Here is a 17,590-nt window from a genome sequence, read left to right on the forward strand (position 1 = left end):
GAGGAGGGGGACGCGGCCCCGACCGACCGCGAGGGGGGCTGCAGCGCTGCCACCTGCCACCTGCCACCTGCCACCTGCCAGGGCGCGGGCCCGCCGTCGGGGCGTCTCGGCCTCCCTGCGGCGCTGGCGGCGGGCAGCACTTTGCCCTCGGTCCCTGGGGCCGCGCTGGCCACGCCCCCGGGGGCGGGGCGGGGCGGGGCCGGCGGGGCGGGGCGGGGCGGGGCGGGGCCGGGCGGCGGCCGGGTTCCTCCGCAGTCCGCGGCGGCGGCGGCGACGGCGACATGGAGAGCGGGGCCTACGGGGCGGCCAAGGCCGGCGGCTCCTTCGACCTGCGGCGCTTCCTGACGCAGCCGCAGGTGGTGACGCGCGTCGTGTGCCTGGTGAGCCGGCGGGGCCGCGGGGCGGGGGGCGGACGGGGCCGCCGGGCGGGGCGGGGGCGGGGGCGGGGGCGGGGGGGCCGCGAGCCGGGAGCGCGACAGGTGGCGGCGGCCGGGCCGGGCCGGGCGGGCGGGGGCTGCGCGTGCGGACGGCGAGCGGGAGCGGGCCCGGGCCCCGCGCCGCCCCCTCCGCGCCCCCCATCCCGCTCCGTCCCCCTCCGCCCCCCGCCCTCCATCCCCCCCGCGCCCCCCATCCCCCTCCATCCCCCTCCATCCCCTCCCGCGCCCCCCCATCCCCCTCCATCCCCCTCCATCCCCCCCGCGCCCCCCCATCCCCCTCCATCCCCCTCCATCCCCTCCGCGCCCCCGGGCCCCAGCTCCTCCCGCGCGGCCCCGGTCCCCGCTGCCCCCACCGGCCGGGCCCGGGCGCGGGACGGCCCCGAGGCGCCGCGGGGAGCAGGCCTGTGGCCCCGCTGGCGGTGGGAGGGGCTTGGGGCAGCTCCAGGACAGGTGGCGGCGTCCTGGGACTCGGGCTCGGGGAATGCGCCGGGAAGGGGCTTTCCCAAGCCACGTGGGGCCCCGGGCGGTCGGGCGCCCCGAAACAGGCTCTCCCTTCCGCTCCGGAGCAGGCCCCGGCCCCGCTTCCCCACGCAAGGTCGGGGACCGCAAGTAGGGGAGGCCCCGGCCCCAGGTTAGGGGGTGACGGGGCTCAGGGGGGCCGCAGGCTCTTGAGCAACCAACAGCGCCTAGAGCCGGGCAAGGTCTCAGAGTGGGCAGGCGGAGGGCTGGGACTCAAGGGCCCACCCATGCCCTCCTGGGCCTGGAGCCTAACGAGGTGCCCTGGTGGCACCCAGGCCCCCTGCCTGCCTGACCCTGGGGTCTGTTCCAAGGGGCAGACGCCCATGTGTCGGGCCGGCTGTGCCAGGAGTGGGGCCTGGCACACTGCTGCCAGCATCCCGGAGTTCCGGCTTCATGTCCAGCTGGGGGTGGGGCTTGTGACTGCCAGCTCCAGAGCCTATTGACAGGCCCTCCTCAGGGCAGGGCAGGGGACAGGCCTGGGCCCCTGTCAGTGAGAGCCAGGTGTGCACACCGTCCTGCATCTGCTGGCCTGGGGCAGGGATCGGTGGTGGCCTTGAAGTTTAGGGAGGAGGTGAGCTTGTGACCTGAGGCTGTTCCCGAGGGCCCAGAGCCCCTCCCAGAGCTGGCAGGCCCAACTAGGACCTCCAGGGTTCTGGGTGCAGAACTGTGTCCACAGGCCTGCCAATCAGATTAGCCTGGGTTCTGGGCAGCTGAGGCCCAGACAGGCCCCGTGCAGACAGGACTCACCTGTGGGCAGGAAGCAGGCTGGGCTTCCCTCAGAGGGGGAGTCTGGATACCAAAGAGACCAGTAGTCCTTGTAGGAGGAGAGCTGGCCAAGCTGGGGAGGCCACGCTGGGGCAGGAAGGAGCTGGAGGGGGCACGGGCTTCAGCTCAGCACCGGCTGGCATGGCTTTCCCAAGAGGTAGGGGGAGCCCTCCATCGCCGGAGGTGTTCAGGCAGAGGTTGGACGCCACGGAGGTGACTCAGGCAGAAGGTGATCTGGGGGTGAAGCTCCGAGCCTGGGCTTCTGTGACTTTGTGTCATCTCCTACTGAAGCACGATGACCCCTCCCAGCAGGCAGCGGCAGCGGGGTAGTCCCCTCTCAGGAGATCCCCGTCCGTCCGTCCATCCCCCGCCTTCCCCTCCACTGGCCCAGCGTCCAGGAATCCCTGGCTAGGGGGTGGCGGCTGTGCTGGTATCTGCAGGTGGCCCCGGGGGAAGGGGGTAAGGAGAAGTGGGGACTGGGCACCAGGAAGCAACGTGCCTGTCCGCTACTCCGCAAGCTCAGAAGGGGCCGTGGTGCCTGACCTCCCAGAGGGGAGCAGCACCAGTGGGGGGGCCCAGGGCCCCTGTCATGTGTGCCCCTGTGGGGTCTGTCTGGCGGCCACTCAGCCCCTCCCTGCCCTGTTCCCTCAGGTCTTTGCTCTGATTGTGTTCTCCTGCATTTTCGGCGAGGGCTACACCAACACCCACCACTCCATTCAGAAATACTGCATTTTCAACCACAACGAGGACGCGTGTGGCTATGGAAGTGCCATCGGGGTGCTAGCCTTCCTGGGCTCTGCCGCCTTCCTAGTGGTTGACGCCTACTTCCCCCAGATCAGCAACGCCACGGACCGCAAATACCTGGTCGTCAGCGACCTGCTCTTCTCAGGTATCTGCTAGCAGCGCCCCCATTCGACTTTGGGAGGCGAAGAGGAGCAGGCGGTGTTCCCCAAAGCCCTGGGGCTCTGGGATGGCAGGGCCTCGGCAACCTCCGGAAGGCCCAGGAGCAGCGGGGGCCCCCGGCCCCACGTGAGCAGACCGGCTTGCTGGCGGGGATCTCTGCCGAAGCCCACCGGCACTGAGTGGTGGTCACCGGGCTTTGGAGCCAGGCACCCCAGTCCCCACCCTGGCTTTCTGCATCGGTGCCCTTTATATTCCTGGAGGCTTCTGGGAGATCCTGGCCAAGGGCCACCCCGCTCCCCCCACCACCACAGGGGGCCTCTCCTGGGTCCCCGAACAGCCCCTGCCCCCTCCACGGAGCTGACCTTGCCTTCCGGCCTTCTTCCCAGCTCTCTGGACCTTCCTGTGGTTTGTTGGTTTCTGCTTCCTTACCAACCAGTGGGCGGCCACCAAGGTGGAAGACGTGTTCGTGGGGGCCGACTCGGCCCGGGCGGCCATCACCTTCAGCTTCTTCTCCATCTTCTCCTGGGTAGGTGGGCCGGGGCGGGCAGGGTTGCAGTGTCTTTGGAGAAGGGTGGTGGAGGCTGAGGAACCCAAAACTCGGGGCTCCCCGCAGGGTGCGCTGGCCTCCCTGGCCTACCAGCGCTACAAGGCGGGAGTGGACGACTTCATCCAGAACTACGTAGACCCCACTCCTGACCCCAGCACGGCCTATGCCTCCTACCCCGGTGCGTCTGTAGACAACTACCAACAGCCGCCCTTCACCCAGAATGCCGAGACCACTGAGGGCTACCAGCCGCCCCCTGTGTACTGAGCTGCAGCTGGGGATGGTAAGGGAGGCAGAGAGGGTGTCGGGGGCCTCTCCCTCCTGGACTCCTCCCACGAGCCTTGCCTCGCCTCCCGGGGCTGTGGCCCCTCACCCTGTCGGGTGCCTGGGGTGCCTGTCCGAGGAGCCGCCGCGCAGCCTGGAGCCCCAGCCTCCCGGCCCGGCTGCGGTGGAGCAGTGCCTCCGCCCCCCGGGCTTCAGCCACCACTCCTCAAGGGCATTTTTTAGAAAAGGTTTTTAGCCAGATGTGTTTTGTCATTGCTTTTAATAATCCCCAACCCAACGCTACCCGAAGTAGCTAGAAGTGCCCGACCTGCTGTTTTGACAAGTGCCTTAGCTTCTCCCCAGCCCAAGGGAGCCGGGCCCAGGTCCAGACTGTGGTGGCCGCAGTTACTTGGGCTTCTGTGCCAAAGATGAGCCTTGGAGCCTTCCCTGGGCTCGCCTGCTGGTGCTGGGCCCGGGCGCCCTCTCCCGCTCACTCAGGTTTGGTTCCCACCTCCCGGCGCCGTCGTGCCCGCAGCCCCTGCGTGCGCCAGAAGCTGGCAGCCCTGTGCTTGCTGCTGTCACGTCTGCTCGCTCTCGGATCGAGGGTCCCTGCTCTGCCAGGGCTTCCGGGCGGGTGGCCTGACAGCCTCGGGGCTGGGCGCTGGGCGGACACCCGCCGCGGGGTGGGGGTGGGGGGACACGGGGCTGCACTCCCTTCTCCTCGTTCCCACCCCTTGGCAACAGGGAAGGGCTTTGCCTGACCGGAGGAAACACCCAGCTTTATGTAAATATTCGGCCACTGTCAGGTGTGGGGTGCGCCCACAGCCCCGGGCTGTCCTGAATGTATTATAAAGGCTCCAAAGGCTCCGGGGGAAGATGCACAGATCCGTGGTTCTAGTAGACTGCTTCCAAGACAGAATAAATGTTTTTCTTGTTCATAATCTCCCTTGTCTTTAGTTAGGCCTCAGCCTGGGGGTGGAAGAGACGTCCCACTCTGGGGTACACCCTGGGAGGGTGTGCTTTATGAACTTGCATTTTGAACAGTGGGCAGCAGTCTGCAGCTCTAGCGCATGCGTGTGCGCACACTCCCTCATCTGGGGTCTCATTCCTCACACTGCCGTCCAACGGCATCTTAAAATAGCAGCTGTACTCAGCCTGTAAACAAGACAGTTCTTCTGGACTGCCTTGCCAAGGCCCTGCTGTGCCCTTGCTGGAGTTGGGGTGGGGGCACCTGGGAGCTGACCCACTGGCTGCCCCTCCCCTGGTAACCCTTTGCTTCCCAACCCCTTCTAGCCAAGTGAGCAGTACCCCGGCAAGGGCTGGTCCTCCCTTCCTGCAGACAGAGGCTGGCACCTCTGGAGCCTGTCCTGGGATGGCCGGCCCCAAGGGAGCGAGCCTATCCCTGACAGGAGAGGTCAGGGCCCCTGAAACCCCTCAATTCCCTTTTGGAGCAGTGACAACAAGAACTGTCAAAAGTGGGCCTGTTTGAAAATCCTGAGAACCAATAAAAAAAAATAATAAAGTTTGCTCCACTCTACGTGAGTGAGTTCCATGAAAAAAAAAAAAAAAGAAAATCCTGAGAACCAACGAATATGGTTCTGTGAACACCTCAGTGTGACTCAGGACCAGTCACCAGCAAGCTAGAGTAGAACAAAAGGGAGAGGCAAGCCAGGGTGACTGACCCCAGAACCTCAATCCCATCTGCACCAGGGTGGGGACAGAGGGGCTTGCCCACCCCAGCGGGTTCTTGCTTCAATGCAAGCCGCTGACAGCCCACTTTACAAGGTACAGCTGAGCTAGTCTTCTGGGATCTCGAGCTATCGAGTGTCTGTTTCACAAACAAAACCTGACCCCACACCCCAGCTGGCAGCCCTGACCACAGCCTTGTCTTTGTCCTGGGTCCCAGGCTCCTCCGTCCACCCATCTTGTCCTGAAACTCATCCAGACAGAAGAGCAAGCAAACATTCTTCCTAGGATGCGCTTCGTGGTCGCTTCTCAGTTAAACTGTTGTGGCTAAGAGACTAGTAGTACTAGAAAAAGATCTGGAAGGAAATCCCCACCGTGTCACATCAGAGCTGTCTACAGGGAGACCTGGGGCATCCCAGGCTGTTAATGACATGTGCTTTTGGGGCACCTGGGTGGCTAGGTTAAGTGTCTGACTTCTGCCTGGGATCGGGCTCTCTGCTCAGTGGGAAACCTGCTGCTTTTTCTCCCTCTGCCTCTGTCCATCCTCCAGCTTGTGCTCTTAAAAATCTTTTTTTTTTTTTTTTAAGATTTTAGGGCAGCCCAGGTAGGTGGCTCAGCGGTTTAGTGCCACCTTCAGCCCAGGGCGTGATCCTGGAGACCCAGGATCAAGTCCCATGTCAGGCTCCCTGTGTGGAGCCTGTTTCTCCCTCTGCCTGTGTCTTTGTCTCTCATGAATAAATACATAAAATCTTAAAAAAAAAAAAAAAAGACTTTATGTATTTATTCATGAGAGACAGACACTCCGGATGTAGGACTTGATCCCAGGACCCCGGGGTCATGCCCTGGGCTGAAGGCAGACGCTCAGCTGCTGAGCCACCCAGGCGTCCCCCACAAATAAAACCTTAGCCAATCAGTAAGTTTTAATATTAGTTATTAATTCACAAACTACAACAGGATCACAGACCCTGGGGCAAGCCACCTCTGCCCCTAACCCCCTCCCCCATTTTAAAGGTAAGCCCGGGGACCTGAGCCCCAGCAGGGTGTCTCCCAGGTGAGAGAGAGAAGCTGTAACTCTGGAGGTGATCAGAGTGTAGGCAGGGCCCTGGGGGCAGCCGGAGGGCACAAAGTCGGGCCACCCTGGGGGCCAGGAGTGGTCCCCGCCGGCGGGGACAGAAGCCTTGGCGTGGGACGAGCCTGGTGTGGAGCTGGAAGTGCTGGCGCCCGGACTTCCCAGTGGGAACAGAAACTCAACAGCCAAGGCCACAAAGGGGAAGAAGCCACGGCAGCCCTGCCACATTGTTAAGTGTGTGGTTGTGCCCCGCACCCCCCAGGAGGGCGGGGGGGCCCCCCCGTCTGCGGCCAGACCCTGAGCTCAAGAGCAGACCGGCAGCCGGGAAAGGAACAGAGAAGGGGAACCGGGGCCGCCGCCACCCGGACTCGCGCCGGGACTCACAAAGTCCCCCCCCTTCCTCTCCATCCCCGCTCCTCCCCCTGTGTCTCTGGGAGGGCTGCACCGGTGGCAGGGGCAGGGGCAGGGGCAGGGGAAGGGGCATCCAGCAGGGGCCGCCTCAGTTGGCGGGGCTGCACTGCAGGACGTGCTGGGGAGCAAAGAGCTTGCGGACTCCTGTGGCCTCCTTGCCCTCCCCGGGCTTTCCGGGCACCAGCACCAGCACGTTCTCCTTGTTCTCCCTGCTGTCCAGCCCCATGGGCGGGCTCGACGCCTTCTTGAAGTAGCAGAGGCGGCACACGGAGTGGTATTTGTCTGCTCCTCCGATCACCTCAACCTGGCCCCGGGACAGAAAGGGCCTGCACTGAGCAGGGGTGGGGGGAGCGGCGGCACAGCGCCCCCCCACTCCTCCTCCCCCCAGCAGGCAGGGGCAGGCGGGGGAGGCTACCTCCTTCTCCGAGCCGAGTCGCTTGGTGTAGGCGGCCTCGCGGAAACACTCCATGCACACGGCTGTCAGCTTCACGACGCTCTCGGCCAGCGGCACCAGGTTCAGGATGGTCCCGAATGCCTGCACTCCCCGGGGAAGACAGCAGGTGAGCACATCTACCTGACCAGGTGGGTTTTCCTTGAAATCCTTGGACTCAGAGCAGGGAGGCACGGAAACCTTGGCTCGGCTTGCTTTCCCCAGAGTGCCATCCCCTGCAGCAGACAGCATCCAGTCTGGGATGGACTCATCTGAGTGCCCAGGCTAAGGCACCCCCGGCTGAACGTGTGCCCAAGGACCAAGCCCTGGTCATCCAGGGAGCACTGCGCTGAGAGAGGAGGCCCTGTTCCTGCCCCACCCCTCGCCCCCTCCCTCCCGATCCCTTCCCAAGGCCCAGCTCAGACCCCTCACCTTCCTCTGGAAGGTCCCATCCAATGCGGCCACGATCACAGTCTTCCCGGCGTTGGCCATAGTCTCACTGAACTCCACAATGTCTGGGAACTGGAAGGGGGCGGGATGGCAGCAAGCTTCAGCAGCTTCCGGGGGCCACAGAGGGACACTGTCACCCACCAGTGTGGAGCATGAGAACAGGGCGACCCCAGCCCCCAGCCAGCACCCCAGATCAGGAGATAAGTGTCTCTGTGCTCACCCTCACTCCACACAGCCACGCACACCTACAACCGGCCCCGTTGCCTGACCATCCACCAGCTCTCCATGACAGAACTGGTACGCTCCAGGCCCCAGCACATGGGACCTGTCCCTAGGTGATGCAGCCCAGCTGGAGGCAGTCTAATACCGTGGTGGCCAAAGGCTCAGGCTAGAGGGCTGCCTGCCTTAAACCCTGCTCTGGTTGGACCCATGTGTGACCTTGGCCATGACTTCATGTTTCTGAGCTGAAGAAATGGCAAGGAAGGCTCCTGGTATTGCTCACAGATCCCGGGCCCTCAAATAGTGAACAGATAAGTTACTTGATGCCTGAGAGGGGTCAAGTTTCCGCCAGCTATTTACACAGCAGGCCCTGTGTTTACTTGGTAAACCAGCTGTCATCCTGAGGGGCCAGGGTGAGGCTGCTACTTGTGCAGATCCTTTGGGTTTTCACTGTGCAAGCATACTGCCTCCAGTGGACTGTGTCTATCTGGATTGCTCTTTGGGTTGTGTGAACGGGCACGTTCTTGTCTTGGGGCAGTGGGCCTCTCCCCACGCTGTTCAGGCCCGACCTGGCCCACTTACTGGGGTGTGAGGTTACAGAGACCTGGACAGTTAGCAAAGACAAGGACCGTGAAGGTGGCTAGGAAAACCAAGAGTGATTTGAGTAGGATTCAGACGAAGCCAACTCCTACTACTCTCTGTAGGGCTGGCCAGACCCAAGCTACAGAAGCACCCCCCCCCCGCCCCACCCCCCATGCTAGCATGGTCCCACATGCAAATGATGCCGACATTCAAAGATCTCACTTCGTCTCCTGTTCACATGCCACCTCCCTGGGAAACAGTCCCCAGCAGGCGTTCCCAAGGTCTCAAAGATAAGGAGAGCTCTGTGCAGATGGCCGGCAACACTTCACAACACTCGCTGGGAAGCACGTTACTGGCATTTATTTTTATTGCTGTTAGTTTTTATGTTATATTATGGGTTGACCTGTGTCCCCTCCCGCCCTCCAAATTCACATTGAAACCTTCACCCCCAATACCTCAGCATCTGACCTCATTCGGAGGAAGGGTCTTTGCAAATGCCACCCAATTAAAGTAAGGTCAGCAAGGTGAGCCCCAATTCAATAGGACTGCTGTCCTTACGAGAAAGGGGCACTTGGACAGAGACACAGAGGGAAGATGGCCATCTACAAGCCAAGGGCAGAGGCCTGGACTATTCCCATCCCAGCCCTCACAAGGAAACGAGCCTGCTGTCCACACCCTGACTTTGGGCTTCCAGCCTCGAGAATTGGGAGAGAATCAGTTGCTGCTGTGTAAGCTGTCTGCTTGGTGCCACTTGTTACAGCAGCCCTAGGCAAGTAATACAGGTTACACTTAAAATAAAACTTCAGCGGGGCCTCTGGGGAGTGCGGTCTGTTAAACTCCAACTCTCAGTTTTGGCTCAGGTCATGATCTCTGGGTGGGGAAATGCTCAGCAGGGAGTTGGCTTCCCCTCTCCTCTGCCCCTCCCCCCACTCCCTCCCACTCTCTCAAGTAAATACAATCTTTAAAAGAATATAAAGTAAACTAGAACCTCAGGGTGCCCAGCTGGCTCAGTCAGAAGAGCGCCACTCTTGATCTCAGGGTGTGAGTTTGAGCGCCACGTTGGGTAAAGAGATTACTTAAATAAATAAAAACTCTTAAAAAATAAGTAAGGTGCCTGGGTGGCTCAGTAGGTTAAGCGTCTGCTTTCAGCTCAGGTCATGATCCCGGGGTCCTGGGATCGAGTCCCGCGTTGGGCTCCTTGCTCAGTGGCGAGTTTGCTTCTCCCTCGCCCTCTGTGATCTCTCTCACTCCCTCTCAAATAAGTTAACGAAATGTTTAAACTAAATAAATAAAAAACATAATAGAACTTCTAAGCACTTTACAAACTTTGGGTTTTCCTGGCAGACACAGTTACAACATGGGATCCATGTAGGAAAGTACCAGCAGAGGGTTCTCAGCTGGTGGCAAGTGTGCCCACTCGTGTCCAGCTGCCCATGCCACACCTCCGGGTGACCGGCAGCAAGCTCGCTTCCTAAAGGAGTTTTGATGGAGGGGACAGAGCCCAGAGTAGAGATTAGGAAGCCTCCGAGTGGATTTGCACCTCCGTCATCTTTCTGCCAAGAGCTGGCTGGCTTGTGACGTGCGGCCAAGTGACCCCTGGCTCTGCCCCCGCTGGGGCCTCACTCCCTGGCAGGCATGCTGGCCTCACAGGGGCAAAGGCCACAAAGGACAGTAATAAAGGACGGACAAAGTAAAATATTCAGCTGTGGATGGTGAAACGCTACATGAAATGCCACAGACAGAATTCAAAGGCCAATAGGGAGGATATCACAGCACATGACAAAGTGACACCAGCCATCAAGTGCACTGGAAGAAAGATAAACCAAGAGAAAAAGGAGTGAAAGCCCTTACAAGGCAATTTAAAAGATAAAGAAATATAAATAGCCAATAAACATGGAAACAGATGTCAAGTAGCAGTAGCAGTAATTTCTCTGTAGCAGAGAAATGCAGTAGAACAGGGTGCGCGGGCACGGGTGTGCACAAACACGCACCCTCTGCCATTTGCCCTTTACACCTCTCTCCTAGGGAATCTCTGCAAAGGCTCAGCGGTCCCACCGCCCTGTCCTCTGCGCCTGCTGTTCACTCTCCACTCAGCCTGCCCAGAGCCCACCCACCTCCCTCCTACCGCAGACACAGCCGGCCAACAGCTCATTCCCTGGCTCTCCCGCAGGCCCCTTCCTAGCCACCCCACCTTAGCTCTGTCCCCCTGGCATTGCCTTTCAGGCCAGTTGTCTCCACCTGACCTAGGACATCATTCTCTCCCTGGACTAGAAGGTAGGCTCAGGGGTGGAGACTCTGGCTGAATCCCCAACCCTGAGAACACAGCTGGTGTGGGGCACAAGCCCAGAAAAAGCATGGATGAATGAATGAATGAATGAATGAATGGAATTGGCCCCTTGACCAGCAATTCCACTTAGCAGATAAATCCCAATACAACAGCCAGCAGCCCAAGATGCCCATCACAGACTTCAAATGCACATGCCAGGGGGCTGGCATAAGTGAGGTAGTACATTTGTAAACACTCATAAGGATGGGTACACTTGCTGATACGGGTAAACGGCCCACAGTGTGATAGGAGGCCCCTCTATTTAAAAATGCACGCTGGGGATCCCTGGGGGGCTCAGGGGATCCCTGGGTGGCTCAGCGGTTTAGCGCCTGCCTTGGGCTCATGGTGTGATCCTGGAGTCCCGGGATCGAGTCCCACGTCGGGCTCCCTGCATGGAGCCTGCTTCTCCCTCTGCCTGTGTCTCTGCCTCTTTCTCTGTGTCTCTCATGAATAAATAAAATATTTTAATTAATTAATTAATTAAATAAAAATGCACGCCTATAAAAACTAGACAGATGTAGAACCAACGTGTAATGGGGCTTTGTTTGTTGTTCTGGGTTGTAAAAAGAGAACAGCAGCCCAGCAGCAGGAGCTGGCCTGGCCCTCACAACTGGGCCCTGGAGTTATCACGTGGAACATAAATAATTTCATGGAGCACGAGCATGAGGCAAGGCCACTCTATGACTGCAATGTGTCAAGACAAAAACAAGACCCTCCATAGTCCTGTCTGAGCGGAGACAGACGTCAACACTCAATAAGCTACAAGGGACCAAACATTCCCCTGTCCTGGCCAACAGGAGTGACTGCTGCTGCTTTATCGACTCCACTTCAGCCTCATGGTTCTCCCTCCCTAGCAAGAAGGTTTAGGATCCCGGTCGGGATCACCCTCCTTCCTGAGGGCGTTGAATTGAGAACTAAGCTAACCTCCTAAAACCCTGTCCAGAATGACCCCTACAAGCCCTAGTCCTAATAACCAAGCCCTCTCCAGCCCCTCAGTGGGATAGATGCCCCCGGTTCCCAAGATGGATTCTCCCTGCAGCAATCACTAACCACTCACCAAACACACACACAAAAGAATTTCAGGGCACAGGGACCCTGGGTGGCTCACGGGGTTAAGTGTCTGTCTTCAGCTCATGTCATGATATCTCAGGGTCCTGGCATCCAGCCCTGTGTCGGGCTCCCTACTCAGTGGGGAGCCTGCTTCTCCCTCTCCCCCCCCTTCCTTTCCCTCAAATAAATAAATAAATACATTCTTAAAAAAAAAAAAGGTGGGGGACCAGGTGCCCAAATTCCAGTGGCAGAAGGTCAGTAGAGGCCACACATGCAACCTCTAGGTATGCCACCCCGCACCAGGGACCCCTAACGCTTTCTCAATTCCGTTCTCTTAATGCACCCTTCCAGGGCAACCTGAGAAGCCAACAGCAAGCCTCCCCATCACTGACTTGGAAAAGAGTGAGCCAGGAAAGGCTTTCACGCACGATTTTCAGAAAGACAAGGGAAGGAACAGCAGCAGTTAAAACAAACGGTACAGGGGCACCTGGGTGGCTCAGCGGTTGAGCATCAGATGCCTTTGGCTCAGGTTGTGATCCTGGAGTCCTGGGATCAAGTCCCACATCGGGCTCCGTGTGAGGGGCCTGCTTCTCCCTCTGCCTATGTGTCTGCCTCTCTCTCTCTCTCAGTCTGTGTCTCTCATGAATAAATAAAGACAAATGGTACATCTGTAAATAGCAAGGATATGTGAATTAGAGCAGGACTTACACAAAAAGAACTGGAAATCCCAAATAAAAAGCAGGCTTTGAAAGCACACACACTGGGAGATGTTCCCAGAACACCTGCCAGAGGTGGGGAGAGAGATTCAGAGTGATAGTGGCATCCTTCTCCCCACCAGGCATGGGGACATGAGTGCTCACATGTCAAAGGCACACCAGACACCAAGCATAGAACCTCCCAGGACACACTTTCCTGAGAGCAAACCCGTTACTCGTTACCTGCTCAGGCCGGCAGCCACAGACCAACGGCGGCCTTCTCCTCAGCTGCAGGAAGAGCTACTGCTTTTCCAAAGCAACGGGGAGAAACCATAGTCAAGGTACCCTTTGCCCTCTACTTACCGTAGAGAACATTAAAGACATTTTCCTACCAAGACGCAGAAAGCTTCCCACCAACACGTCCTAGCTGTAAGAATTACTAAAGGATGTACTTCAGCTGGAAGAGGAACAAGCCAGAAGCAACAGTGAGCCAAGCAAAACATTCTTACACACCAGTGTTGAGAAACTGGCTTGAACTCATGGCCCCGAGATCAAGAGTCATATGCTCTATGGACTGAGCCAGCCAGGCACCCCAAGAAACCTAATTTTTTCCCCTCATTGTAAATATAAATATATATATATAATATATTACAGATTTTTTTTTTTTAGGGGAGAGGGGAGGGAGAGAGAGTCTTAAGCAGGCCTCATGCCCAGCACGGAGCCCAATGGGAGGCTCCATCTCACGACCGTAAGATCATGACCTGCAATGAAATCAAGAGTCAGAGGCTCAATTGATTAAGCCACCCAGGTGCCCCGCCCCACCCCTCTTTTTATTGTATATATATATTTTTTAAAAAAGGTAAAATAAATCCCTTAAAACATGAAAAGCAGTACGGGGAATCCAGAGGGTATTCAGACACCGGTTAAAGCAAGTGAACTACAGACCGGGAGTCCGTAGGCAGAAGGCCAGACAAGCCAACTTACGAACTGCCCTTCGTCGATGCCTATGACAGCCACGCCCAGGGCCTCCTGGGCCACGTCCCGGAGCAGGCAGGCTGGCAGTGCCTCCATGGTGTTCCTGGGGAGAGAAAGCCAGCAGTGAGCCAGGGACCGGCTCCCAGGCCCACCCTCCCCGCAAAGCACGTGCACCGTTTGGCCCGAGCTTGAAGTTAGTGCCTGTGAGAGGGCATCTGGGGAGAATAAAGACCCATGTTCAGACCAGTTATTCAACCCAAGTTAGGCCACTTGATGCTCTGGACCAGAGATGAGCAATGCGTGATATAAAGCTTAATGGGGAAAAAAAAAAAAAAAAGCTTAACGGGGACTCAAAAGCTCTGCTTCTGTTCAGGGGGCCAGGGCAGGCGAAACGCTTTCTTTCTCTTAAAAATGGGAAAAAAGAGTACGTAAATACAACTCAGCCTGCACTCTAGTTGTCTTTATTATCAACGCGGTCATGAGATATAATTTTTCACTTCTTTCTTTTTATGGAGGAAGGGGCACACAAAGGTAAAGTTGCCCGGGGAAAGTCCAACGTGGTCCTGGGCAAAGCATTAGCACCAGGCCCCGAGCTCCGTGTGTCCCCGCAGAGAGAAGCCTGAACTTCAGCCTGCAGTGCCAGAGAATTCCCTCCGTTGGGCTCCTGTGGCCGAGCGGAGGATTCTTCCAAGTTCGTGGGGCTATTAACTGGCAGAGCCAAGGTTCAAATCCAAGGTCATAGTGCTGCCCTGCGCGCCCCACAGGGAGAGTCGTATTCACAAGAGCTTGAAAGCAAAAGGCCATGTGTGGGAAGGTTCCAGTGCATTACGTGGCACGGTGGACCCCATCCCGTCCCCACACCCAGGGCCTTTTCTGAACAGGGATGCTGTTCTCTCTCCCCCGTCTTTTTATTTTTATTGATTTTTATTTTTTTTCCCCCGTCTTTTTAAATAGTCTCTGTGTTTTTCTACAATGTTGTTTTCTTCTGTGTTCATTTTTCCTGCTCTAAGTAGCCTTCTGAGGGGCTTGTACTCCCCTGCCCCTTTTTAAAGATTTTATTTATTTATTTGAAAGAGAGAGGGGATCCCTGGGTGGCTCACTGGTTTGGCGCCTGCCTTTGGCCCAGGGCGTGATCCTGGAGACCTGGGATCGAGTCCCGTGTCGGGCTCCCTGCATGGGGCCTGCTTCTCCCTCTGCCTGTGTCTCTGCCTCTCTCTCTCTGTGCCTCTCATGAATAAATAAATAAAATCTTTAAAAAATAAAATAAAATAGAGAGCACGTGCACACTAGAGCAGGAGGAGGAGCAGAGGGAGAAGGAGAAGCAGTCTCCTCCCTAAATGGAGGCTCGATGCCAAGACCCTGGGATCACGATCTGAGCCAAAAGCAGACGTTTAACCAACTGAGCCATCCAGGTACCCCTGGGGGCTGGTACTTTCCAAAGGCTCAGCAGCCTGTAGCTGTATTTAGAAAAAATAAAATACAACCACTGCTCAGTTATTATCTTGCTATAAGTCTACTCCAAGATCTGGCAAGAGCAGGAGATGGTATTTCCTGCATTTTAAATTCCCCTTTCCCACCCCAAGCCAGAGAAAACCAGAGGGTGGGCAAGGGCAGCATCTCTGGAGCCCTGTCACTCCCGCCAAGGGCTGAGTCACAGCCATGGCCCGTCTCAGCTTCTGTGGCCCAAGTGAGAGGGCATGTGTGCGGCTCCGGCCAAGTTCAGACATGCCCCTGATCTGACTTATCACTGCGTAATGCAGCCTCCTCTGCTCGCACTGCCCTCCCTGGATGTGCCCCTGGCCAGTGCAGCAGAAGCAGACACATGTTTTAGGGAAGAAGTAACTGCAAGACCTAAATGACCTGCATAGGGCAGCACGGCAGAAAGCACCAGTCACTCACATCCTGATGCTTTAACTCCAATTCCTAGACACTATCCACCCACCACCCGCCCGGCTTCAGAAACCCCACATTCCCACCCCAAAGCCACACACGGGGCAGTCCTGAGGCTGCAAGCCCTCCCTGTGGCACAGCGTGGCTCTGCCGCTGGCGGCTCGGGCGGACAAGTCCAAAAGAGGTAACATCTCAGGCTCAGAAATCTGCAGCCAAGGAACAGGCAAGAGTAAAACTAAACTCAACCTCTCATTCCCGACCTCAGGTTGCAGACTGAAACGTGTGCAGGGCACAGGCAGATAAACACAAAACTGGGAAGCATGAAGGCCACAAGACAACAGAGTCAACCAAGATAAAACAACTGAAAAGCTAAATGAAAAGCAACATGCACGCTAAACAAAACCAGTTTGCAACAGCACAGATGTAAGCTCGGCACTATTGACCATCGGGGCAGGGTCAGTATTTGTTGTGGGGGCCGTCCTGTGCACTGGGAATTCAGGAGCATCCCTGGCCTCTCCCCACTGGATGCCCATAGCATGCCCTCCCCTACTCCAGCTGTGAAGACTACAGATGTCTCCAGACATTGCCAAATGGACTCTGAGGGAGCGAGAGGGGGAACAAAATCTCCCTTTGTGAAGAACACCGGGCCAGAACTCTGTGAGAGGCCAAGTCCTAAGATCCCTTGCCAAGCGACCTTGAGAGTTTGCTGAGTTGCACGTTTCCATGCCGCCCACCGGCATGGCTAACCAGTCCTGCTGAAGAGCGCTCTGACAGTATGGCCTATGCCCTTGCGCATTTTCACCAGGTTTCCGGAAGAAGTGCTGGGACAGGACAGGAGAGAACAGGGACTGACCGGTCATGCGTGGAGAAGCTGTTGCTGTACCGCGTGTCTTTGGCATACTTGATCACCAAGCACTTGTACTGGGCAATCTGGAAGCGACGGACCCTTCTCATCAGCTCGGTACTGCAAGAGCAGAGCACTAGGTGAGACCCAGGATGTTAAGGAAGTCCCCATTAGCACAAGTGGGGCTCCCCCCCCACCCCTGCTGGGGGTCTACAGCCTGAGACCCACCAATGGACAGAAAAACCAGAGAGGACAGAGGGTGGTGATGGCAAGGAACAGAGGTCAGGTGGTCTGGGGAGGGGGTGGGAGAATAAATGTCTCAGGGATCTGATGGGGTGAGTAGAGTCAAAGGCCTCCGACAGAGAAGAGGGGTCTGGATTGCATCCCCAAAGAGTCCCATCCCAGAGGTCTTCACATGGTCTGCATTGACTTCGCAGTCTTTTGTTGTTGTTGTTCAAGAAAAAAAAGCAGTTACCTCTGGGTCCCAGAGCCCACCCTGGCCTGACTGTGGTGGGCACCAGGTTTGCCCTGCAGTGACCCCCCCAGGGCAGAGGGCGTCACTCAGGGGGCCGACTAGCCCTGCCTGGGTCAGGCCACCGTCCTGTCACATCAGGGGAGCAAAGGCATCCTGGCCTGACTCCTTAGTGTGTAAACTACTTAAGGAAACAAACACTAGGAAGGGAAGGAGGAGTGTGGATGCTGCAGGGTGCACAGGACCCAGCTCACCGAGGACGCCATTTTAGAAGAATTAAAATTTTAAATTGAAAAAAAAAAAAAAAAACGAAACGAAAAGACTTGGCTGCTCCTTTCCAAGAGAGATTTAGTGGGAGGGTGGGGGGAGGGAGGACTACACCCTCAGCAGCCATAACCTGCTGCAGGGGGGCGACGTGGTGCCATGACCCCATGGAAGGGTCTGAACCCCGCGGGCAGGGAAGAGGCGCCCTCCTGCAGGACCGCATGGGGCGGGAACGCGTGCTCGGTCCGGGGGAGGGGTCGTCCTGCAGGGGGGCACTGAGAGGGGCAGCAGGGGAGGAGGACGGGCCCCCGGAGGGGAGGGGGGAGAAGGCCGTCCCCGCGAGGACATTACTTATTTACCTTTTTCCTGAGAACATGGGTCCTAGAATCACCTAGGAGAGAAGGAGAGGTCACTTCGGGGCCCGCTGCTCACGGACGGCAGGCCAGGGCCACAACCCCAACCCCAACCCCAACCCCAACCCGCACCCGGGTCGCGACCCCGGCCCGCCACCCGCGCCCGCCGGGGTGCCACCCCCGCGCCGGCACCTGGATCTGCCCCCGGGTCTTGCTGGGGGAGCCGGGCAGCACGGTGGGCAGGTTGATGCAGCTCATGGCGCCTGCACGAAGCCCGCCGCTCGGGAGCCCTCGGGTGCCACCGCCCAGCAGCCTGACCCGGGTGCCCCCGCCGCCCGCCTTTATCCCGGGCGCGCTGGCCAATCGGGAGCCGGCGCGGGCGCCCCGCAGCCAATCAGCGCGCGGCCGCGGACTGGCGGGAGATTCGAGCGCGGCCCGCCCC

The 17,590-nt window shown here is 58.1% G+C and overlaps 2 protein-coding genes across 4 annotated transcripts; one reads left to right on the forward strand and one right to left on the reverse strand.

The window, feature by feature from the left end:
- The first annotated feature begins 226 nt into the window (after positions 1-226).
- SYNGR2 (synaptogyrin 2) lies at positions 227-4,373 on the forward strand. Of its 2 annotated transcripts, XM_077854418.1 has the most exons (4): positions 227-380; positions 2,373-2,610; positions 3,011-3,150; positions 3,238-4,373. In XM_077854418.1, exons 1-4 carry the CDS (start codon positions 282-284, stop codon positions 3,433-3,435), a joined length of 675 nt encoding a protein of 224 aa, XP_077710544.1. In that variant the 5' UTR covers positions 227-281; the 3' UTR covers positions 3,436-4,373. The 2 variants fall into 2 exon arrangements, with proteins under 2 accessions (XP_077710544.1, XP_077710545.1); XM_077854419.1 differs by lacking the exon at positions 3,011-3,150.
- Positions 4,374-6,032: 1,659 nt separating this feature from the next.
- On the reverse strand, positions 6,033-17,496 carry TK1 (thymidine kinase 1). Of its 2 annotated transcripts, XM_077854416.1 has the most exons (7): positions 17,341-17,494; positions 17,155-17,186; positions 16,069-16,179; positions 13,335-13,428; positions 7,461-7,550; positions 7,014-7,133; positions 6,033-6,902 (listed from the first exon to the last, which is right to left on the reverse strand). In XM_077854416.1, exons 1-7 carry the CDS (start codon positions 17,404-17,406, stop codon positions 6,687-6,689), a joined length of 729 nt encoding a protein of 242 aa, XP_077710542.1. In that variant the 5' UTR covers positions 17,407-17,494; the 3' UTR covers positions 6,033-6,686. The 2 variants fall into 2 exon arrangements, with proteins under 2 accessions (XP_077710542.1, XP_077710541.1); XM_077854415.1 differs by having other exon boundaries at positions 6,033-7,133; positions 17,341-17,496.
- Positions 17,497-17,590: the final 94 nt, after the last annotated feature.

Source organism: Canis aureus, chromosome 16, assembly GCF_053574225.1.
Source record: "Canis aureus isolate CA01 chromosome 16, VMU_Caureus_v.1.0, whole genome shotgun sequence".
Lineage (NCBI taxonomy): Eukaryota > Metazoa > Chordata > Mammalia > Carnivora > Canidae > Canis > Canis aureus.